Source organism: Neoarius graeffei, chromosome 14 (assembly GCF_027579695.1).
Source record: "Neoarius graeffei isolate fNeoGra1 chromosome 14, fNeoGra1.pri, whole genome shotgun sequence".
Classification (NCBI taxonomy): domain Eukaryota; kingdom Metazoa; phylum Chordata; class Actinopteri; order Siluriformes; family Ariidae; genus Neoarius; species Neoarius graeffei.
In genome coordinates, this window is record NC_083582.1 from 62,550,836 (window position 1) to 62,576,498 (window position 25,663).

The following is a 25,663-nucleotide window of genomic DNA, read 5'->3' on the forward strand; positions in this document are numbered from 1 at the left end:
ACATTTGGCGCATCATAAAACAGAAGATACGACAAAAAAGACCTAAGACAGTTGAGCAACTAGAATCCTACATTAGACAAGAATGGGTTAACATTCCTATCCCTAAACTTGAGCAACTTGTCTCCTCAGTCCCCAGACGTTTACAGACTGTTGTAAAGAGAAAAGGGGATGTCTCACAGTGGTAAACATGGCCTTGTCCCAACTTTTTTGAGATGTGTTGTTGTCATGAAATTTAAAATCACCTAATTTTTCTCTTTAAATGATACATTTTCTCAGTTTAAACATTTGATATGTCATCTATGTTCTATTCTGAATAAAATATGGAATTTTGAAACTTCCACATCATTGCATTCTGTTTTTATTTACAATTTGTACTTTTGCTGCGTTCATGTGCTATGGGAAGATGATATTTTCCAGTTGGGAAGTGGTACCTATTTACCAGTGTGTTGTGTTCACATGCTTTTGTTGTTGTTGACAAATTAAAGATGGTGGACCAGATTCAGAATCAGGCCTGTTATTTGGCTAAAACAATTATAGATTGCCTTGTTCATCAGCTGCAGCAGGAATATGAGTTATCAAAAGTCAAAAGGTAAATAATGCTGAATATTTCCTGATCATGACAAGTAGAGATTTTCTTAACATATTGAATGCCACGCAGTTTTTGGAAATTTGGCTGTAGCCACAATGAGAGTAGCCAGTATCTAGATCATTGTTGGCGTTCTTTGGACAGCCACAGAATATTTTGTATTAGGCTATAATATACATATTATTATAATAATATAATATACATAACATGACTCGTTTAAAAGGTGAGAGTCAGCTTTCCGTAGGTGAAAACCACTTCTTTCTTGGTTCATAAGCTAGTCTTGTACCGCTCGCCGCCATGTTGAAAAGGTTAAAGTTCATCTCATCTCGGCAACTGGTGTATCAAAATTTTCTACGAGTTGCCCAGTGGAAAATACCACAAGAGGGGGCGTTCATGTGTGCTTTCCATGTCGGCGTTTGGTATTTACCATAATTCCCATAGCACATGAACGCACCATTTGTCCCAACTTTTTTGGAATCGGGGCTGTATGTGATCTTTTTCCACTTTTACAAGGAAGAAAATCTATTTGTCTTATTTAACCAAGGAATGATGTCTCTTTGCTTCCCCCACTCCAGAACGAGACCATGGTTATTAAAATGTTGCTGCTTAAACACTTTGTACTCTACAGACAGAGCAGGGCTTAGTATGAGGTGTATGTATAGATAGACGTTTTAAACACGGCAAAGAAATAAAGAAATTCACACTCTGCTTTGAGTGCGTGTGCGTACGGATCTGACACCTGAGCCTCATTAACAAGCAAAGTTCCTTTTTTCTTTCACATGAAGAGAGCTGTTTCTGTCTGAGGGATGTTGTTGGCCTCAGTGAAAAAAAGTGTGTGTGTGTGTGAGAGTACAAGAAACCCTGAGGGTGTTTTTGTAGTTAGGGATATGGGCTGAATGCTGACACGGTGTGAAAGGGTCTCATTGAAATGCACATAGACTTGTTGAAAAACAGGGACTCAATACAAAGCGAGATGGAGCTGAAGAGAACACGGAAAGAACCATATCAGGAAATAATGACCATCTAGGCCTTAAAATGTGTTACTATCATTTTACTGCGGAGGGCATCGCAGCACTTCTGGTTCACAAGGAACACATCTCGAGCTGGTCTGCACAGCTGTTCCTCCTCCTGCTGCAGAGGAGGCGCTGACTTGAAATGCATCTCACATCCCACAGCTCCAGCCTAACTAGCGGTTTATTCTGTGTTTTTGCCCTGAAGCACCTGGCATGCCAAGATTTTTACACATGCTTATTACTATGGAAGTCACGGTGGATAAAAAGATCTGGTGCAGGCCCTGGACTAATGAGATTAACTCCATTAACAGTAATGTACATCATCAGACTCGAATGCAGCTCCTCGCTCTCTGTCTCTCTCTCTCTCTCAATCACTTTATCGCTATCCATTTCTTTCTGTCTTTCTTTCTGACTCTTCCAAATCTGCTCCGTTTTCCTGATTTGCTCTCTGTGAGAATCATTGAGAGAATCGGAGGCTCAGTGGCCTGCCTGCATGTGACACTATAATTAGCTCCATCAGGCCATGGCTTGTGCTGAGCAGAAATAGGCGTCTGATCCCAATCCGTGTGTGTGTGTGTGTGTGTGTGTGTGTACATGTTTAGTCACCTCTCCCAGATTATATGCATCTTAAAACAGTGCACTGGATCACTCAAATTAGAACGGTAGATGCCCAATCAGCTTGATTTAGGTGGTGTGTGTGTGTACAACCAGACCACATCTTGTCACAGTCATTTCAAAGGTACAGGTGACACTGGCACCATGAGGGTCACACAAGGGCTATAATTATTCCAATCAGGAAACAGCAGGGCCGTCTGACCCGCTGATGGACTCATCAAGATACTCCCACACTTCAGGCTGTGAAACTGTAATGGGCTGTAAAACACAAATGCATGCACACACACACACGAACTCAAAATAGGCTACAAAGAGATTTTTACAGCAATATACAACACGTACACTTGGGCTGCTTAGAATAAATTCAAAAACCTTGAATTTAAATTCAAAAACCTTAATTTTAACATATTTTAGGTAGGATATGTTCTGTTTATAGTCGCATATCAAAATACACATTTCCTAAACCTGATAGCTAGATCACCATTGTGCTGACAGATGTAGGTAAAGAGTGCTTAAGTAAATGCAATTCGTTGACCGCATCCTTTTTTTTAATCATTTTTTAACCCCTTAATGTCACAATGTGTTATTCTGTAACTACAGAAAAGCTTGTAGGGAATATGCATCCATCCATTATCCGTAGCCACTTGTCTCGTACAGGGTGGCGGGCAAGCTGGAGCCTATCCCAGCTGACTATGGGCGAGAGGCGGGGTACACCCTGGCTGACACGTAGAGACAAACAACCATTCACACCTGCAGTCAATTTAGAGCCACCAATTACCCTAACCGCATGTCTCTGGACTGTGAGGGAAACCAGAGGAAACCCATGCAGACACTGGGAGAACATGCAAACTCTACACAGGAAGGTCCTCGTCAGCCACTGGGCTCGAACTCGGGGCATTTAAGAGGCTAGTTTTGTGTTTTAAAATGATTTCACTTGTAAGAAATTACTGTCGCTGCTGTTTTTCTGTCTCAAAAGCGATCGCAGTGACTCCACAGTGTCCTGTGTAGATTCTCTGATACCATGTTGTACTCTATGTAGTATGTCGATGTGGCATGATACTACTTTTTCTGTTTTGATACGGATACTGAAACCTTCAGTATCATCTTGAATATCGATACTCATCTGATGTTTGTTCTTAATTGAAACACTTCAAAAATACAGGGGAAAAAATACATAGCGAAAAACACAACTTGCACAAATTCCAGAGTTTTTTATTCAGTTCAATTCTTTTACACTTTCAGAAATCACTAATGTGTGTGTAATTTTATTTAATTTTTTTTTATTATGACTGGGTTATCGGCCTGAACTGATAATCGCATCATCAGTTTTTCTTTGGCTTATCAGACGCAAGATAAGCCACCACACTTGCCAGAGCAGTTGGGCGTTAGGTGCCTTGCTCAAGGGCATTTCAGCCATTCTAGCTGGTCCAGGGAACTGAACCAGCAACCTTTTGGTCCCAAAGCTGTTTCTCTAAACATTAGGCCATGACTTCCCCCAAACATATAAATATAATAATGTATAAATATAGAGTTCTGTGCAAAAGCCTTAGGCGCATACAAAGAAATGCTGTTAAGATGCCTTCAAAAGTAATAAAATTCTATGTTTCTACATTAAAGAATATTACAATGAGCAGTAAACAGTAATTAATGAAACAATGTAATTAATAAAATTAAGTACATTAAGTAATTAATGAAATACCGCAAGCTGGCCTAGTGGTAGGGTGTCCGCCTCTTGACCGGGAGATCGTGAGTTCTACTCGCGGTCAGGTCATACCAAAGACCATCATAAAAATGGTACCTACTGCCACCTGGCAAAGCACGCTGCAATACAGATGTGAATAGGGAAGTCAAACTCTCACGGTTACCAAAGGACCAGCCCCCCACTGTAACCCTAGCTGTATAGGCAAGAGGCTAAGGGCTATGGAAACGGAGATCGGTGCTACACCCATGGTGCCTCAAAAGAGCTGGTTAGTACTGGGACAGGAGACTGCCTGGGAAGACCAGATCCTGGCTTGGAAGGGACTTTGAATTAATGAAAGTCAGTGGTGGTGGCATGGTGGTGTAGCAGTTAGCACCGTCACCTAACAGCAAGAAGGTTCTGAGGTTTGAACCTCGCGGCCGAGGAGGGGCCTTTCTGTGTGGAGTTTGCATCTTCTTGCAATGTCTGTATGGGTTTCCAATCATGGGTTTCCCCCACAGTTCAAAGACATGCAGATTAGGTAAAAATACCCAGCGACTGGCATTATACAAACCAATGCATATTTAATGCTGGTCCCAAGCCTGGATAAACTGGGGAGTGTTAAACCTATGCTGAATCAATTATGCAGATCAGGATGATCCGCGGGCGGCACGGTGGTGTAGTGGTTAGCACTGTCGCCTCACAGCAAGAAGGTCATGGGTTCAAGCCCAGTGTCCAATGAGGGCCTTTCTGTGTGGAGTTTGCATGTTCTCCCTGTGTCTGCGTGGGTTTCCTCTGGGTGCTCCGGTTTCCCCCACAGTCCAAAGACATGCAGGTTAGGCTAATTGGTGGCTCTAAAGTGACCATAATGTGAGTGTGGATGGTTGTCTGTGTCTATGTGTCAGCCCTGTGATGACCTGGCGACTTGTCCAGGGTGTACCCCGCCTTTCGCCCGTAGTCAGCTGGGATAGGCTCCAGCTTGCCTGCGACCCTGTAGGACAGGATAAGCGGCTACAGATAATGGATGGATGAAGGGTGATCCGCTGTGGCGACCCCTAACAGGAGCAGCTGGAAGAAGAAGTCATGAAAAGTCAACATTTGGTGTAATGACCCTTTGCTTTAAAAAAAAATAAATAGTCTCAGATACAATCAATGCAGTTTTATAAGGAAATTAGCTGTAGGTTTTACTGAACATCTTGCAAAACCAGACACTCTTCATCTGGAAACTTAGACTGTCAAACTTTTCTTCTTATTTTCGCTGTAAAACCCAGCAAGCTTCATTATGTTGTTTGTCTGAAGAGAATCTCTTATGCAATATTCTGCTTTCTTTACTGACATGCAAACATTTTTATGTAACATTTAATTCTGTGCTGGAAAGCTGGAAATGTTCAGAAATCTAAAATATTTTGTACTGACTCGATGATGCAGAAGACATAAAATAAAAATCTGCAATAAAGTTTGTACTAAAAAAAAAAAGGTGGCCAAGTGTTTTGCACAGTACTGTATTAAAACTCAATTGCAACAAAACATGCAATCATTTTCAGCTAAAATTTTCCAAATGTAATTCCAATCTTTACCATTTATTGGATTAAAGGATTGGATCAAATTCTTACTGTTTTTTTTTTCCACCAAAACCCAATCAACATTCTTTGCTGATATCCTGGGTCTTGGATCAATACCATCTAGTAGTGAGCGTACACTACCATTCAAAAGTTTGGGGTCACTTTGAAATGTCCTTATTTTTGAAAGAAAAGCACTGTTATTTTCAATGAAGATCACTTTAAACTAATCAGAAATCCACTCTATACATTGCTAATGTGGTAAATGACTATTCTAGCTGCAAATGTCTGGTTTTTGGTGCAATATCTCCATAGGTGTATAGAGGCCCATTTCCAGCAACTATCACTCCAGTGTTCTAATGGTACAATGTGTTTGCTCATTGCCTCAGAAGGCTAATGGATGATTAGAAAACCCTTGTACAATCATGTTAGCACAGCTGAAAACAGTTGAGCTCTTTAGAGAAGCTATAAAACTGACCTTCCTTTGAGCAGATTGAGCCCATGTTTACATTAGACCGTATCAGCGGATCATCAGATTAACGTTTTTAAAACGATTAGTGTGCACACAGCAACACCAATGCACGATTTGTGTGCACACAGCAACGCCAATACCCTCTGGAGGGTGCGCACTCCGGCCTTGCGCAGCTCACAGAGCGCGCGAGTGAAGTGAACAAGCTGTGATTCGGGACTGAGCCGCTGTGTGTGTGATCCCAGCGCATATCACTTACCACTTGCAAGTGGAAGGATGGCAAGCCTAAAGACAATCATAACTACACAATGGGCAGTATTTGCATCAGTATTTGCAGTATTTTCATACTTTTATACTCTTTAATGAAAGGTGATACAAGGCGGAAGTCCGCGCCGTTTTTCAGCAGTCGCGTCACATGACCAACGCCAGCGAATCAGGAAGGTGGATGTCACAGTGACGTTGTCCAATGAGACGCCAGCTAGAGCTCAGCACAGCGTATCTGCGTATTCTGAATGTTTACACAGCACCGGAGCTGACACGATCTGGATTGAATACGTGGACCCTGGCAGATTCCTGTTTCCAGGCGGTTTAATGTAAACGGACAGTGCATCCGCGAAGAAAACGAGACAGATACGGTCTAATGTAAACGTAGCCTGTGTTTCTGGAGCATCACATTTGTGGGGTCGATTAAATGCTCAAAATGGCCAGAAAAATGTCTTGACTATATTTTCTATTCATTTTACAACTTATGGTGGTAAATAAAAGTGTGACTTTGCATGGAAAACACAAAATTGTCTGGGTGACCCCAAACTTTTGAACAGTAGTGTATGTAGTTAATAAGGAGTCATTTTGAATTGTTTTAAAGATGAAGAATTGTTGTATGAATCGAGTGTCTCGTAACTAACAGGAATAAATTTGGTTGTTGTGGTGGGGTTTTTTTTTTTTTGATATGTCGTCTGCAATTGGGGTCAAAGACATAATGCCTGGTTTAGGGTTTAAAGTTTCGCATAAAATGATCATATTATGTCTGTGTACATTTCTCTCTCTCTCTCTCTCTGGATGAACTCATAGTATAGTGCTACTGCTAATGTTTGCTCTGGTTGTGTCAGTATAAAACAAACGACTCATTAATATCATAAAGGTAAAATGTCTAATGTCTAAGCTAAATATCTTAAGTAACTAGTTATTGCCCATGGGAGAGAGGAGACGTAGTAGTTATTGCCCGTCACTGAGGAGACGTAGACTCGGCCCGAGCGGAAGTCTGCAGCGAGGAACGCTGATTGCGAAGTTCTGTACAATGGAAACTCTCAGGCGAGTGGGGGAGGGGATTCCCCGCTGAGGCTGTACGCAGTGTGTTAGCACTAGCATGTAGCCTATGGGAAATTAATAGTGTGTTGGATTAGCACTAATCTCATGTTTTGGAAAAAGGACAATGTTGTCCTGGGCCCCTCTGGGGCGTCACCAATCCATGTGCAAAGTATGGAGTGTGTGCGTCCAGCCGTGTCGATTTGTACAGGTGAACAGACAGAGAGACAGACAGCCTTCCTTTAGTAGTATAGATTTAGGCCATGTACACACGTAGCCGGGTATTTTTAAAACCGAACATTTCCCCCCCCTCCGTTTATAAAAATGTTTTATCCACACCACCTCGTCTTCGAAAAAAATCCCTTCCACACATAACCGAACATCTGCGTTTTCAATCACATTCATAAGCATTCCAAACCTGTAGATGGCATTATTTCCCCAAATCCTACCCCCTAATCACATCAGAATAGCCCTCTGTTGGCGTCACTTCCGCCTAAACATAAAACATGGCGCCAAGCTCGTTCGTCTGGACAGACTCGGAGACAGAATTGCTTCTAAACACAATTTTGGAGTATAAACTTCAAAAGACGCAAGAAAACGTTGATTGGGAATCTTGTCAAAGCAAATATGTGGACATATTGACCCTGTTTTTGGAGCAGTATCCCGTGGAGAGTTCTAACGACTTCCCTCATGAAAGGGGCGAGCTAGTCAGGGCAGATTTGTTGTCATTTTTTTGGCGCAGATTGTGACGTTCTAAAACGCAAAACTCCGGTTATCTCTGTCTACACGAAAAGGCATACACGGAGTTTTCAACAGTCTTCACTTTGCCCGGAGTTTTTTTAAATATTCCTTTTTGATGAGTTTTCATGTGGATGACAGGCCAAAACGTAGAAAAATATCTTCGATTTAGCAGATACCCGGCTACGTGTGGACGGGGTCTTAAATGCAAATGGTTGGTTTTTTTGTTTGTTTGTTTTTTGCATACATCTTACGCTCGTTCTAACAAAGTATAAAATTTCTCTCCACAGCGGGAACGACGTACATATTTGGGCGTGACGGTGGGTTGATTGTGTACACCTGGCCACCCAATGACAGGCCGAGCACGAGGGCGGATCGTCTTGCAGTCGGCTTCAGCACACAGCAGAAGGACGCAGTGCTGGTCAGAGTGGACAGCTCATCTGGCCTCGGAGACTACTTGCAATTGCAGATAGTGAGTCCTGGACACACACACACACACACACACACACACACGGATGCATTTTCCCCTCTTTACTGTACTTTGAGAAATTCCAGCTACAGGAACAAAGAACATCAATTTTTGTCGAATGTTGATTTAAAAATAGAGCAGTCTCATAGTAAGACGCACAACTTTTATTTCAAACAAGCTTCACATTGCAAACACACACACACACACACACACACACAGAGCAGAACTCTTCATGCAGATAATCAGAAAGCATTGGAGCAGAGTTATTAGGATGATCTTTCAGGTCTCTTCCCACATACAGAGAGCAGCTTTATTTTGTTACTATTTTTTGTTATTTATTTTATTAACCCCATTTCCCCATGAAACAAGAAAAACAAAAAACCTTTATTTATCACACATACACTCAAGCACAATGAAATTCCTCCTCTGCATTTAATCCATTTGAAGCAGTGAACATACACATGCACACACAAGTGAGCAGTGAGCACACACACATACATACCCAGAGCAGTGGGCAGCTATGCTACAGCACCCAGGGAGCAGTTGGGGTTAGGTGCCTCGCTCAAGGGCGCTTCAGCCCAACTTCAGGCCATGGCTACTCCATGTTAACCTAACAGCATGTCTTTGGACTGTGGGGGAAACCGGAGCACCCGGAGGAAACCCACGCGGACACGGGGAGAACATGCAAACTCCACACAGAAAGGCCCTCGCCAGCCACGGGGCTCGAACCCGGACCTTCTTGCTGTGAGGCGACAGCGCTAACCACTACACCACCAAGCCACCACCCATTCTTACTTGTAAAGACTTTGGTGCATGCTCCTTCCATCCCCAGTCATGTTCTTAATTCACCTCCTGATTGTGAAATCTTCCAAAATGGAGTTACTTAAATATTTTATAAATTTTTCAGTCTTATTTTGCCTTTGGTGGCACGGTGGCGTAGTGGTTAGCGCTGTCGCCTCACAGCAAGAAGGTCCGGGTTCGAGCCCCGTGGCTGGCGAGGGCCTTTCTGTGTGGAGTTTGCATGTTCTCCCCGTGTCCGCGTGGGTTTCCTCCGGGTGCTCCGGTTTCCCCCACAGTCCAAAGACATGCAGGTTAGGTTAACTGGTGACTCTAAATTGACCGTAGGTGTGAATGTGAGTGTGAATGGTTGTCTGTGTCTATGTGTCAGCCCTGTGATGACCTGGCGACTTGTCCAGGGTGTACCCCGCCTTTCGCCCGTAGTCAGCTGGGATAGGCTCCAGCTTGCCTGCGACCCTGTAGGACAGGATAAAGCGGCTAGAGATAATGAGATGAGATGAGATTTTGCCTTTGTCCCAACTTATTATTTTTTTAAGTGTGTTGCACGCATCAAATTCTAACGTTGTTCATGATGACGGCGCGTTCACATTGCAAGGCTCGGCGTCTTACAAGTTTTTGCGATATAGTATTTATTTATCTGTTCATCTCCTGCATTTGTACTTGATTCACTCGTGCAAGCTTCATATATGACCGACAAACATGACTTCACGTTAATCATCTCTGTGCAGACATTGTTTTGGATCATCTTTTTGACTTCACTATCGCCTCATAGCAAGAAGGTTCTGGGTTCGAGCCCAGTGTCCGACGGGGGCCTTTCTGTGTGGAGTTTGCATGTTCTCCCCGTGTCCGCATGGGTTTCCTCCGGGTGCTCCGGTTTCCCCCACAGTCCAAAGACATGCAGGTTAGGTTAACTGGTGACTCTAAAGTGAATGTGAGTGTGAATGGTTCTTTGTCTCCATGTTAGCCCTGCGATAACCTGGTGACTTGTCCAGGGTGTACCCCGCCCTCTTGCTCATGGTCAGCTGGGATCGGCTCCAGCTCGCCTGCGACCCTGTATAGGATAAGCGTTTACAGATAATGGATGGAATTAACGAATCACAGAATTTTGTTTTTATTGCATTTTGGAAAATATTCTAATGTTTCTGGAAATGGGGTTAGTATTTGTAAGGGACTGTGTATATTATTATTATTATTATAAATGTTCCCATTTGATGCATTATACCAGGCTAATTTTCATCTGCAGTCTCCTGGCAGGTTACAGTTAAAATTTCCACTGTTAAAGGAGAACTGAAGTCATTTTTAAACTTGCTTTATTTCTTAATTAACGTGTTATTCAATTACGTTTTCTGTTTTAGTAACTTTATATCGTGACTCATATCAGCAACTAATTGCAATTAAATATGATACTTATCGGCCTATTCAGTTTTTAGCCGTGTTGAATTTAGTTTGTTTGGTCCACGGCAGGCGTCGCTTATCCGCGTGATCTTCACAAAACTTGTGCGAGACTTCAAAACGTGACGTGTCAGCCAGGTGTCAGTGCCGCCATTTTGAAAACTGTTTTCCAAACAGAATGTTGCACAAAAACGAGTTTAAATGACGATTACTGCCTACTTTTTTCAAACTTTCCTGATTGCTCTCAAAACAAACAAAACTTCCGGCTTGATTACATCAGCATTCGAAAGAGGGCGCGCGCGTCTTTTGACAACGTTGGCAGATGTCGGTCACTTTGATTTCCGCTGTACGTTTTACTTCCGTCCTACGATGTCTCGCGCAGGTCTCAGCGAATCTCGTTTACAGCCATTGCTTTGACATATGGACTGATATATTACAGAGCATATTTCAAACACTCATAACTTGCTATAGCAGCGACAAAATAGCTATCAAACATGCATTCCTATATTTAATAAAATGAGATAAATAGAATTTTGATAATAAAAAATTGCTTTCAGTTCTCCTTTAAGCAAACTAGACAAGCAAAACAGAGCACATAATACAAATCACATTCAATAATCTCTCTCTCTCTCTCTCTCTCTCTCTCTCTCTCTCTCTCTCTCTCTCTCACACACACACACACACACTGTTAGTACCATGAGTATGTTAAACAACAAATGTTCCAGCACTTTTGCATTTCTGGCAATAACCATGACCGCATGCAGTGCGTTTTACAGAGGGGGCTCTGCTCAGCTCTCTCGCTTTCACACAGCACTTTGATGGAGGTCTGTGCCTCCCCTGGGACACTGGGCTATGCTCGTTTATTGTGCTTCTCCTCTCTGGATCTGCACCAGATTATGAGGAGCGCGGGGATATGAGAGGAGGGGGATGAGAGGAGAAGTGAAGGAGGAAAAAGATGAGCTGCTAGTGAAAGAATGTTTCTTTTTTTAAGCCCACTCTCACTGTAATCATGAAACACTCCTCAGAACAATCAGCCCCTCTCTCTCTCTCTCTCTCTCTCTCTCTTGTGACATCACACTGCATTTTCTCCATCTGAGCCCTTGAGATTTGTGGAGAATGCAGCTGATCGCTGGTGGCTGAACGTGAACACAGCTCCAAAGCCTCTATCTTGTTTATTTTGCTCTCACTTACACACACACACACACACACACATAGCAGCTCTGCTTGCCAGAATCTTGCTCACAGTTATTTTACAAACCTGGCCCTAGACTTTTAAATATACTATTGATACATTAAATAGTGAATAGCAAGTGTGTAGGAGTGTGAAAGAGGTATATACGCATATAAAATGTAGAATACATTTTTCTCCAAGACGTTTCTGTGAACTCGTTTTATCTCCTTTTGGCTTGTTCAACGTCTTCACATTAAATCATTCAGTAACTCTGTGTTTCAGTTTGGATCAATCCCAATTCTAACATGTGATATGAAATGAATGAAAATTTTCCCTTTTTCCTCCATTCCAGAGAAGAAATGAGTGGAATTATGTAATTTAATATTTATATGAACTACTCATCAGAAAAGGACATATGTAAGTATTTAAAGGTTGAAGATAAAACGTGGCTTTTTGGCATCCAAACATGGTTCAACTTATAGAAAATGATTACTATAGACTGATAGAAACAAGGCAGAATTTGAACGACTTAAAACATGAGCTAATTTTATCCCCAATCTATCCCCAATGAGCAAGCCTGTGGCGACGGTGGCAAGGAAAAACTCCCTCAGACGACACGAGGAAGAAACCTCAAGAGGAACCAGACTCAAAAGGGAACCCATCCCCATCCGGGCAACAACAGACAATGTGACTATAACATTAACAGTCCTAACAAAGTCAGCTTCGTTGATGCTATAAACCTTCACCAACGGAAACCCGAGTGCAAAACCGTTCACGACAACCGCAGTCCTAAAGTCAGCAAGTCAACTTTTATATATATATATATATATATATATATATCATCTCATCTCATCTGTAGCTGCTTTATCCTGTTCTACAGGGTCGCAGGCAAGCTGGAGCCTATCCCAGCTGACTACGGGCGAAAGGTGGAGTACACCCTGGACAAGTCGCCAGGTCATCACAGGGCTGACACATAGACACAGACAACCATTCACACTCACATTCACACCTACGGTCAATTTAGAGTCACCAGTTAACCTAACCTGCATGTCTTTGGACTGTGGGGGAAACCGGAGCACCCGGAGGAAACCCACGCGGACACGGGGAGAACATGCAAACTCCACACAGAAAGGCCCTCGCCGGCCGCTGGGCACGAACCCGGACCTTCTTGCTGTGAGGCAACAGTGCTTACCACTACACCACCATGCCGCCCTATATATATATATATATATATATATATATATATATATATATATATATATATAATTTTTTTTACTTCTAGTGTGTATCTTTCAAAAAGAAATGTATATATAGTGAAGCATTAAGTGCTTTATGAAATGTTACATATCTTTAGGACTAGGACTCTATCTATGGCAGCCATTTCATTCCAGTGTCTGTGCTGGAATTCCAACACAAACACACCTCATTTTACTTAATGAGGTACTGATGAGGTCATCACCTGAACCAAATCTTATTTAACAAGGAAAAGTATTTAAAAAAACCCACTGCTGTGGTCATCACTATCCTCTTGCAATAGGACCAGTTTGGATAGCAAAAACAGTGCTAGAAGTACCATCAATTTAACAGAAGACTAAAATATCTATTCATAATGCCAAAAGAGTTGAAAAGAAAAGTTTTGAGTGAGAAAAAGAAGGGTTCAATTCTGACTTTACTGCCAGAGGGATACAGTGAGCATCAGGTTGGTTCCATCCTCGAAATTTCAAAGATGGCAGTCCAAAAGAACAAGGTCAAATAGCAGACATTGGGAACAACAAAGTTACAGACTGGCAGAGGGTGAAAATGACTCTCCACTGTCCAGGATGATCGTCAGCTCCTTCGATCGTCACTCAACAACTGTAGGATGACATCAAGTGACCTCCAAAACAAATGGTAAATGGCAGTTGGGGTTAAGTGCACAGCAAGGGTGGTTCAAAACAGGCTCCTCCAGGTGGGGTTGAAGTCATGCAAAGTTATAAAAAAAAAAAACCTGCATCAATGGCAAGCAAAGAAGAGCCAGGCTGAGGTTTGGTAAAAAAAAAAAGGATTGGACCGCAGAGGACCGGAATAAGGTCATCTTCTCCAATGAGTCCAATTTTCAGCTTTTCCCATCACCTGGTCATCTAATGATTATATGGAGACCTGGAGAGGCCTACAAGCCACAATGTCTCCCACCCATTGTGAAATTTGGTGGAAGATTGGTGATGATCTAGGGGTGCTTCAGCAAGGCTGGAATGGGGCAGATTTTTGTTTGTGAAGGACACGTGAATCAAGCCATGTACACCGTAAAAAACTGAATTTGAGGAGAAAATTCCTTAATACGAGTGAAATTATCTTGCTGCATGGACAGATAATTTTACTTGACAAGACATCATCTTGGAATAAGTTGGTTACAATCTAGAACTAGTTTTAATAATCTCAGAGTTGGTGTCTTGTATTCTTCTAATAGGAAATGCTAGATCGCTTCAACTATATTCAAGACATTCTAACTTGTTCAGATATCATTTTTTGCAGTGTAGAAGAATGCAAGACACCAACTCTGAGATGATTAAAACTAGTTCTAGATTGTAACCAACTTATTCCAAGATGATGTCTTGTCAAGTAAAATGATCTGTCCATGCAGCAAGATAATTTCACTCGTATTAAGGAATTTTCTCCTCAAATTCAGTTTTTAGTTTATTGCAGTGTACAAGATTATCCTGGAAGAAAACCTGCTTCCTTCTACTCTGACAATGTTCCCTAACTCTGAGGATTGGGTTTTCCAGCAGGACAATGCTCCATGCAACACAACCACATCAATCAATGTGTGTCGGGAGGACCACAAGATCAAGACCCTGTCATGGCCAGCCCAATCTCCAGACCTGAACCCCACTGGAAACCTCTGGAATGTGATCAAGAGGAAGATGGATGGTCACAAGCCATCAAACAAAGCTGAGCTGATTGAATTTTTGTGCCAGGAGTGGCATAAAGTCACCCAAGAGCAACGTGAAAGACTGGAGAGCGTGCCAAGACGTACGAAAGCTGTGATTAAATGCCAGGGTTATTCCGCCAAATATTGATTTCTGAACTCATCCAAAGTTCAAACATTAGTATTGTTCTGTTTAAAATTGAATATGATCTTGATTTGTATGCATTATTCAAGGTCTGAAAACACTTCATCTTCTTTTTGTTATTTTGATGAGTTGTCATTTTCTGCAATTAAATGCTCGAAGTGACAATATTTTTATGTGGTGTTTGGGGGAAATGGTGTGTGTGTGTGTGTGTTATATATTATAGCAAGTAATAGGTGCTATTTAATACCTCTTTAGATTGTGTGTGTGTGTGTGGGGGGGGGGGGGGGGTTTACCACCTCTATTGCCCCTTTTCCACCAAAGCAGTTCCAGGGCTGGTTCGGGGCCAGTGCCTAGTTTGGAACCGGGTTTTCTGTTTCCACTGACAAAGAACTGGCTCTGGGGCCAGAAAAACCGGTTCCAGGCTAGCACCAACTCTCTGCTGGGCCAGAGGAAAGAACCGCTTATGTCAGCGGGGGGGCAGAGTTGTTAAGACCAACAACAATAACAAGACCGCGAAAGATCGCCATTTTTAAGCGACGAGAAGCAGCAGCTGTACAAACGCGAAGTCATCCATTATTATTGTTGTTGTTCTTGTTGCTGCTGCTGCTTCTTCCGTGTTTTTGTTTCGATATTCGCGCCAAGGTTTATGCAAACGTAGCGACGTAACTGACGTATACAACGATGTAATGACGTATACAGCGACGTAACTGACGTATACAGCAACGTAATGACGTGGCTTCCCTTAGCACCGCGAGCTATGGAAAAGCAAACTGGTTCTCAGCTGGCTCGCAAGTTGAACGAGTTGTGAACCAGCACCAGCACCGGCCCCGAACCAGCCCTGGAACTGATTTGGTGGAAAAGGGGTATATGTACAGTAAATGCAAAATGTTTAAATGTGGCATAGTTCTCATATTTCTAAGCATATATTTTTGATACATATTTTTGATATGCTGACTCCTAAACCAGCATAAAGACATTTTCCAAAATGAATCACCAAAGCGTAGGAGGGGAAATTAGCTGTACCTGCTTCATCATTAAGTGCACTTCCAGTATTATTGACAGCACCACAAACATCCAGTGTCTTTTTTTTTTTTTTTTTTAAATGTAATTAATTGAAAAGTGCTTTTCCCTGCTGTCTCATTAAGTATGTTTAGACACCGGTTAGATTAAGGCTGTCAGTATTGACATTAATGGGCCCTGTGGTAATGTAGCTCTGTGCTTTGATAAACCTGCCTGAAGGCACGGAGGATATCATTATCCACTGACTGCGTCTGTGAAAGTGAATTAATCCAGGATCACTGACCATGTTAACAAGGAGGCCATGATGCCTCAATTTTTCAAACAGACAGTGTCACCTCCATGTTCAGTGATGTGCATGATTGAGTTCATTTAATCCCGTCATAACATTATCAACGAGGCATTATCTACTATGAGTCTTCTTTCACTTCCGATTATTTTTTCGCTTGCTCTTGCACTAAGAGTGAGAAAATGTCCAAGATGGAGGGAAGAAGAAAATATTGGAGGAAAAACAGATGGGAAAAAAAACAGGGACTTTAGGCAACGACGGCTGTAGGAACGTGGAAACGAATGTCATTACGCAACAAAACTAACTTTGTGGTGGGACACGAGTGCTTGACAGTCTTTGAAAATGTCATTTAAAAATGCAAAAGAAGAATTGTTTTACATCTTAGAAGATAAGCTAATCTTTGGCGGTCTGGTGTCTGACATAGCTTCATAAAAATGATTAATATAATTAGAAATGTCTGTCACCAAATTGCCTTGAATTAATTGAGCAGTTTTGTTATCTAGTGTACATATAATTCTAATTCAACACATTAAAAAAGATTAACCCTGTGTCCGAAATCACTCACTACTCACTAGATAGTGGACTATATATATATATTGAATTTGCCATTTTGTAGTGCTGTCTGAATGTATAGTGAGAATTACTGCACCCTATGTAGAGGACTCATAGTATCCCACAATGCATCGTTAAAAGTAGTGTACAACCGATGATCACTAACCAAGCAATATATCCCATCATGCTTTGCGGTCGCGCTGAAAGAAAAGCTGTCAAAAGCTGTTTCATAAGGAGTGTTAAGTATTTTAGATTGAGTACAGCAGTAGTTTGTTTTTCCTTATGACAACGGGTACGAGACAAATTTATAAGTTGTAGCGTGAAAGTGACAATAATATTGTAGTGTGTTTGGGCGAAAGGACGGAGGAAGAAACACGTTATAAACGTACATTCAAGTACAATTAAAAATAGACAAAGAATAGAAAATAAGCGAAAATAGAATAAGACAAAGTACAAGAACAAAAGTTAGAGTGCAGAATGAGGAATTAAGCAAAAGCCTCAAATTTGATTTAAGAAAAGGCAGCGGCAAAGAAGAAAGTATTCGGCCTTGATTTAAAAGAACTGAAAGATGCAGCAGACACAAAGTACTTTGTATTGATTAATGTGGGAAATGCGCTCAGTATAATATGGATTTATCACAAAAATACATGCATGTATTTATTATTTTGAAAACCCACCAGCCGGCTGATCCGGCACGTTTTAATCGTGCGACAGTAATGGGTACGGCGCGGGACCCTGGCATGGGTCAGGTAGCTCGTGAATAGAGAGAGTGAGACGTCTCTTCCCTCCGTAGTCTTGGGGCATGACCGTGGGCATGTCATACTAGCCCCGTAGCCCAGGGGAGCTCACCTCTTTACCAAAGCACCACGATGGGTAGTAGGGCGGATGAGCTCTTAGCGAGCCAACGGCCTGCATGCACTCGTCAGGGCAGATGGAGCCCGATAGCCTTGTAAAGCCATCCATCTAGGACAAGGACAAGTCTTATATAACACCCAGTCCGCTGCCTTGCGGAAGGAAAAAGGCTATGGGAGTAAACCCAGAGAGAAAATCGGGATCAGAGTACCCTAAGGCGGTTGGTCGTCAACGTGTCTACCATCCGGCAGCTCCTGCAGCCAATCCAGCTCCTTGTGTAATGCTATGCGTTCCCCTGGAACCCGTTGGTGCGGCAGAGAGGGAGACCCTGTTGCCTGGGCAGCGCAAGGTCTTCATATATATTCGCCCAGGCCTGCGCTCTGGAGAGGCCACTCCAATCGTGCAACAAGACTGATTAGGACTTTCAGGGCGCTTACCATTGTCTTCCGAGACAAAAGGATGCATAGATGGATGGATGGATGGATGGATGGATGGATAGACAGACAGACAGACTTAAATAACGGTGCGAATAATGGTGCGACGGAGTAGTGTCCGAAAGCGTTTTTTCATTTTACCAATGAGCTCACTATATAGTCCTTTAAATAGAATTCCCTAGACAGTGAGTAGCGAATGAGTGAGTGATTTCAGACACAGCATAAATTAACGCACCTAAAAGTCATGTTTTGGGGAGTATGGCTAGGTCGTAGGAACTCAAATTCACACGTGCAGTAGAGCTCTGTTTTTCATCCGGCTTCCGTCGCCTTGCTGCATAAAGTCCCTTCTATAAAGACAGTGATTGAGGCCCTGTCCACACGCCAACGGATTCAGGTGAATCCGATAAAATTTTTTATCGTTTCGGCCTGGCATCCACACGGCACCGGCGTTTTGGGTGCCCCAAAACGATATTTTTTGAGAACGGTTTCCAGAGTGGAAAAATCTGGCAACGGCGCCGTTGCGAAGTCATCTGGATGAGTAGAACGGATTTGTTTACGATGACATCACAACCACATGACTAGAACAAGCAGCACTCTCGCGCGCATCATTCGTAACAACAACAGAAGAAGGGGTTTATGCGCATGCGTCCTACTTCTTCTATTGTTCTGGTGTCTCCAATGGGACCGTCTTACAGCACACGTAGAGGTGTGGCATGTGTATTGCATCATTTTCAGCAAGCGTTGCGTTGCCATATGTACCTGATATTTTACTGATCCGTTGCCCATGTGGACGTGATATTTTTTTTTACCCGCTAAAAAAAAAAATCTTGTTGCCGTTGTCGTGTGGATGTAGCCTGAGAGAGAAAGAAAAAAAATACCTATAATGATCAGGTATAAGACCTACCGTATATTGGAAAGCTGAAAAGAAAGTAACAAAACTAACATTAAAAAAGGACATTATAAAATTAATTAATGAGTAAAATAGTTTTAAATATTAGCAGAAAGGTATTTATGTTAGAAACTCAAACACACTTGCACACATTTGTCATACTACGTGCTTGATAGTAAAGCTAACGGTACATTAACTGCAGCTGCTCCGACCCAAAGAGAAAACTCCTACGGCATCTGTAGTGCATCCATGATGGTCACAAGATACACCATTCAGTCAAAAGCTGCAAAACAGTAGGGAGACTTAGGGAGGTGTAAAACACAGTTTAAAAGTGAATTTCCAAGCCTGGTTGTTTTAACTTGCCAAGCTGGCACACTCCTGAATGCCAAATGGGTTGTGTGTATGTGTGTGTGGAGCTAATGAACCCATCAGTCCATTCAAAGATTGATGGCAGACGAAGGCTAGCTCAGCAGGAGGACACACAGTGGTACTGAGAAATTGTGGAAAAGCAAACCGTATAAAGAAGATCTTTATACGGTTTTATAGAAAGGAGATCTAGGAAAGTGACGGATGAGAAAATTATGGCAGAATGTTCAAGATTCCTTCAGATAGAGATGAACTGCGAGATGAGTAGATTAACATCTGACAAGGATGTGGATTGCAGTCCTAAGTTACAATAAACTCATGGATGGGACCTGGTGAGAAATTATATGTCAGAGTCCTATAATATTTTTCAGTTCTTTGACTTCTCAAGGAACCATCAAAAGTTCTGTGTAGGACTCAACAACAGACATTTTCTGTTTGGTATCTTTCATGCCAAAAATAAAAATGACATGTTAAGCGTATCACAGTATTTGTAATATAGATATTTAGGCAGTGCCTAAAAGCAGAGCTCCTGATGAGTGTATGAGCAAAATATTTGCAATGGCACAAAATCAACCTGAATAGAAGAATAATATTAGAGCATATTGTGTAGTGTCGTGTATTTCACGTCAATAAATTACTGCATTGTCTTGTGATAGTGAGACCAATAATGAGATACGCATCGCAGATATGAATACATTTATTCCTTTCCTTGACACGGCAAGCCATGCACCAGAAACAACACCACGACATTTATTGTGGTGTGACTCTGCTGGGTGCCTGGTGGACAGCAGTGAACCAGCGCTTTCATTTTACATCATTACTATATAGTTACTATCCAATATCAAACCTGATATGTCAAACAGTTGTCTGGTTACATCTTTCACATCCACACGTGTTGGAGCTCGGAGCGTGCAGCTACAGAGTACCATTAGGACTAATTACCATGCACTTGTTCCTGATTAGAGCTCAGTCACAGCGCAAGCATATCAGGACTCTTAGTAACACACAGACTTGTAAAGCGAAAGTCTTGTATTTTGTATCGCTTTTCTGGTTTTGACCCCGTTTATGTTGTTGGACTTTGAGTATTGTACAACCCCGATTCCAAAAAAGTTGGGACAAAGTACAAATTGTAAATAAAAACGGAATGCAATGATGTGGAAGTTTCAAAATTCCACATTTTATTCAGAATAGAACATAGATGACATATCAAATGTTTAAACTGAGAAAATGTATTATTTAAAGAGAAAAATTAGGTGATTTTAAATTTCATGACAACAACACATCTCAAAAAAGTTGGGACAAGGCCATGTTTACCACTGTGAGACATCCCCTTTTCTCTTTACAACAGTCTGTAAACGTCTGGGGACTGAGGTAAGGGACTGACCATTCTTGTCTAATGTAGGATTCTAGTTGCTCAACTGTCTTAGGTCTTTTTTGTCGTATCTTCCGTTTTATGATGCACCAAATGTTTTCTATGGGTGAAAGATCTGGACTGCAGGCTGGCCAGTTCAGTACCCGGACCCTTCTTCTACGCAGCCATGATGCTGTAATTGATGCAGTATGTGGTTTGGCATTGTCATGTTGGAAAATGCAAAGTCTTCCCTGAAAGAGACGTCGTCTGGATGGGAGCATATGTTGCTCTAGAACCTGGATATACCTTTCAGCATTGATGGTGTCTTTCCAGATGTGTAAGCTGCCCATGCCACACGCACTAATGCAACCCCATACCATCAGAGATGCAGGCTTCTGAACTGAGCGCTGATAACAACTTGGGTCGTCCTTCTCCTCTTTAGTCCGAATGACACGGCGTCCCTGATTTCCATAAAGAACTTCAAATTTTGATTCGTCTGACCACAGAACAGTTTTCCACTTTGCCACAGTCCATTTTAAATGAGCCTTGGCCCAGAGAAGACGTCTGCGCTTCTGGATCATGTTTAGATACGGCTTCTTCTTTGAACTATAGAGTTTTAGCTGGCAACAGCGGATGGCACAGTGAATTGTGTTCACAGATAATGTTCTCTGGAAATATTCCTGAGCCCATTTTGTGATTTCCAATACAGAAGCATGCCTGTATGTGATGCAGTGCCGTCTAAGGGCCCGAAGATCACGGGCACCCAGTATGGTTTTCCAGCCTTGACCCTTACGCACAGAGATTCTTCCAGATTCTCTGAATCTTTTGATGATATTATGCACTGTAGATGATGATATGTTCAAACTCTTTGCAATTTTACACTGTCGAACTCCTTTCTGATATTGCTCCACTATTTGTCGGCGCAGAATTAGGGGGATTGGTGATCCTCTTCCCATCTTTACTTCTGAGAGCCACTGCCACTCCAAGATGCTCTTTTTATACCCAGTCATGTTAATGACCTATTGCCAATTGACCTAATGAGTTGCAATTTGGTCCTCCAGCTGTTCCTTTTTTGTACCTTTAACTTTTCCAGCCTCTTATTGCCCCTGTCCCAACTTTTTTGAGATGTGTTGCTGTCATGAAATTTCAAATGAGCCAATATTTGGCATGAAATTTCAAAATGTCTCACTTTCGACATTTGATATGTTGTCTATGTTCTATTGTGAATACAATATCAGTTTTTGAGATTTGTAAATTATTGCATTCCGTTTTTATTTACAATTTGTACTTTGTCCCAACTTTTTTGGAATCGGGGTTGTATTACCTCTGATATCTTGTCTGTGCCTCAGTGGATCACTGCCTGTGTCTACATTTTGGATCTGTTTGCTAGCGTGCTTTCAATAAAACTCTTCCTGCGATTACAACCGTCTATCACTCTTACATGACAAACTGTCAATTGTTCAAAAAGCTAGTGGACTAATAACTGTTTTAACTAGTTTTATATGAAACTGTTGGGATTATTTTCCATAAAATGTGTTAGTAAATAATCCCACATTATTTTTTAAAAGCAAATTAAAAATAAGCATTGGATGAAAACCCATCTACTATCTTATGTAATTTTTGTTGTCAAGTGTTTGAGAGATACGTTGCCTTGCACTTACAATTGGGTTCCCTGTGCTGGTACGTATTCATCGTTAATCATTTGTACGTACATACGGACGTTGTATGATCAAAGCCATCAAAAATCAGGTCGACGCATTACAATATTCTCTGAAGTATGGGCTCCACTATTATTAGAAAACAGAAATGATATCACAACGCTGTTGAATGCTTGATTCTGATTGTTGATTCGTTTTCTCTAATAGCAGCTCTGACACTATTCCCAGCTGCAAGGTTTGTTATATTAATGTGCTCATTCTAGTACTTTATTATTTCTAGTAATGATTTAGGAGCACAGGGACTTGTATCGTGCATGCGCCACATAATCGGATTGTGCAATTGTTGATATGGTGAATGAGTCTGTGACATTCATTAAGCATTTTTGGAAGAGGTTTCCAGTGTTTGCACGTTCTAACAGACAGAATTTTCACTTTGCAGTTTCTCAGTAACATAACAAGCTGCATTTTTTTTTTGTCTTTAAAATATAGAAAAAATGAGAAGCTACTGAAGGAACAACTGCTTATTACTGCTATAGCATACAGGAAGTGATAACTTGTTTCGGGGGGGGGAGCATTCCGCAACATTAAACGTAGATATACAGTGAATGGATTAAAAAATTAATAAATAAAAACTATGATGAACCTCTATTTAATTAATGGTAAATTGTTGTGGTATAAAAGGGACAACATGTTCTAAGAGTATAAAACATTTTTGGGATGTGGGATTACTGTGGAATAATTAAATAATATTGGCTGGCGTTGGGGCAGCACGGTGGTGTAGTGGTTAGCACTGTCGCCTCACAGCAAGAAGGTTCTGGGTTCGAGCCCAGTGGCCGACGGGGACCTTTCTGTGTGGAGTTTGCATGTTCTCCCCGTGTCTGCGTGGGTTTCCTCCGGGTGCTCCGGTTTCCCCCACAGTCCAAAGACATGCAGGTTAGGTTAACTGGTGACTCTAAATTGACCGTAGGTGTGAATGTGAGTGTGAATGGTTGTTTGTCTCTATGTATCAGCCCTGCAATGATCTGGCGACTTATCCAGGGTGTACCCCGCCTCTCGCCCGTAGTCAGCTGGGATAGGCTCCAGCTTGCCTGCGACCCTGTAGAACAGGATAAAGCGGCTACAGATGATAAGATGAGATTATTATTATACACTCTCTTCATATCAGCATTCTCAAAGGCCAATGCTAGCTTACCCATGAGTCGGTGCCATTAGTGCAGCAGTGAAGTCACCTTCCAGCCGGTGTAGCATTCATCAGTAGTGTTAGCGAATGCTAATAAAGCAGTCAAGCCAGTGCTATGGAGAGCAAGTAGCACAGGCTAACAACTGAGAAACTAGCATTTCTGTCTCCAGACCCTTCTTCCACGCACACTCGTTCACCACAGTATTTTTCGCTCATACTTAAGCATCCATTTCCCTATACAATTTACTTAGTTATTTTTAAAATCAACATCGACAACTGCACACAACAGAGCTACCTGGCAGCCTGCCGCTAATCCCTTGCAAAATCCTTTACCCTGTTGCTTTTTTGGTTTGTCTGGCTAAGTTTTGACTGAGCTCAAGTCCCAGCTCTAATAGTAACGGTTCGCACTGCTTGTAAATATGCATGAAGAATATCTAATGAAGTTGTGATGCTCTTTCGGGTGTTCAACACGTCTTTCTCTTTCCCTGCGAACAAAGAAATGCTTCTGCTCATGCGCGGCATAAAAGTTTCTCACTGTATATTCGCATCAGCTCCGACATGTGACAATGTGCAATATCGTAAACCATAACGTACGCTCATTCTCCATTGGGTAGAGTGACATTATGCATGTAGGATAAGTGATATGCTATCAAACCAAATGAATGAAACTCACTAGAAGGGAATTGAATACATGTTTTTATTCCATCGAAAAAGTGTCCTGTATGGATACACTACCATTCAAAAGTTTGGGGTCACTTTGAAATGTCCTTATTTTTGAAAGAAAAGCACTGTTCTTTTCAATGAAGATCACTTTAAACTAATCAGAAATCCACTCTATACATTGCTAATGTGGTAAATGACTATTCTAGCTGCAAATGTCTGGTTTTTGGTGCAATATCTCCATAGGTGTATAGAGGCCCATTTCCAGCAACTATCACTCCAGTGTTCTAATGGTACAATGTGTTTGCTCATTGCCTCAGAAGGCTAATGGAGGATTAGAAAACCCTTGTACAATCATGTTAGCACAGCTGAAAACAGTTTAGCTCTTTAGAGAAGCTATAAAACTGACCTTCCTTTGAGCAGATTGAGTTTCTGGAGCATCACATTTGTGGGGTCGATTAAATGCTCAAAATGGCCAGAAAAATGTCTTGACTAGATTTTCTATTCATTTTACAACTTATGGTGGTAAATAAAAGGGTGACTTTTCATGGAAAACACAAAATTGTCTGGGTGACCCCAAACTTTTGAACGGTAGTGTAATAATTAACTTTATAGTAGTGAGAGTAACACACCACTATTGATTATTTTCCTATAACAGAATGGTCTGAAAAGTGCTATTCCTCACTTATCCTTGTATACTTATGTAGGCAGAATTGGAAGCAGCTCAAAGTTACCCCTTTTCCACCAAATCAGTTCCAGGGCTGGTTCGGGGCCAGTGCTGGTGCTGGTTCACAACTCGTTCAACTTGCGAGCCAGCTGAGAACCAGTTTGCTTTTCCATAGCTCGCGGTGCTAAGGGGAGCCACGTCATTACGTCGCTGTATACGTCAGTTACGTCGCTGTATACGTCAGTTACATCGCTACGTTTGCATAAACCTTGGCACGAATATCGAAGCAAAAACAACACGGAAGAAGCAGCAGCAGCAACAACAACAATAATAATAATGGATGACTTCGCGTTTGTACAGCTGCTGCTTCTCGTCACTTAAAAATGGCGATCTTTCGCGGTCTTGTTATTGTTGTTGGTCTTAACAACTCCGCCCCCCCCGCTGACGTAAGCAGTTCTTTCCTCTGGCCCAGCAGAGAGTTGGTGCTAGCCTGGAACCATTTTTTTCTGGCCCCAGAGCCAGTTCTTTGTCAGTGGAAACAGAAAACCCGGTTCCAAACTAAGCACTGGCCCCGAACCAGCCCTGGAACTGCTTTGGTGGAAAAGGGGCAAGTGACACTCGGCAGCAATAACACTTGCCCAGGTTCAGCTCGAACTCAGATTCTTTTAATAAAAAGCTAGTTTAGGTGGAATTTAATTTCCTTCTGTGGACAGAAGCCCAGCTTGGACATTTACAAACTTTGCACTTTATCTACTGTGGGATAAAAACATCAGAGTGGAAATAATACTAAGGTGCAAATTTGTCCGTAATAAACAATACAGCCACTGTTTTAACTGTTGTTTGTGAAAAATTTAACATTTGCAGTATTTCACTCCCAGTGAAAAACATCACTTGAAAGTTTAAAA

General features: G+C 41.8%; 1 protein-coding gene across 8 annotated transcripts in view; it reads left to right on the plus strand.

Annotated features, from left to right (window-relative positions):
• Nucleotides 1-25,663, plus strand: part of nrxn1a (neurexin 1a) — a 435,939-nt gene that overhangs the window by 337,976 nt on the left and 72,300 nt on the right. For all 8 annotated transcript variants that reach the window (XM_060940196.1, XM_060940197.1, XM_060940198.1 and 5 more), the window contains one exon: nt 8,254-8,435. In XM_060940196.1, the coding sequence (XP_060796179.1) occupies nt 8,254-8,435 (182 nt within the window). The remainder of the gene's footprint in view (nt 1-8,253; nt 8,436-25,663) is intronic.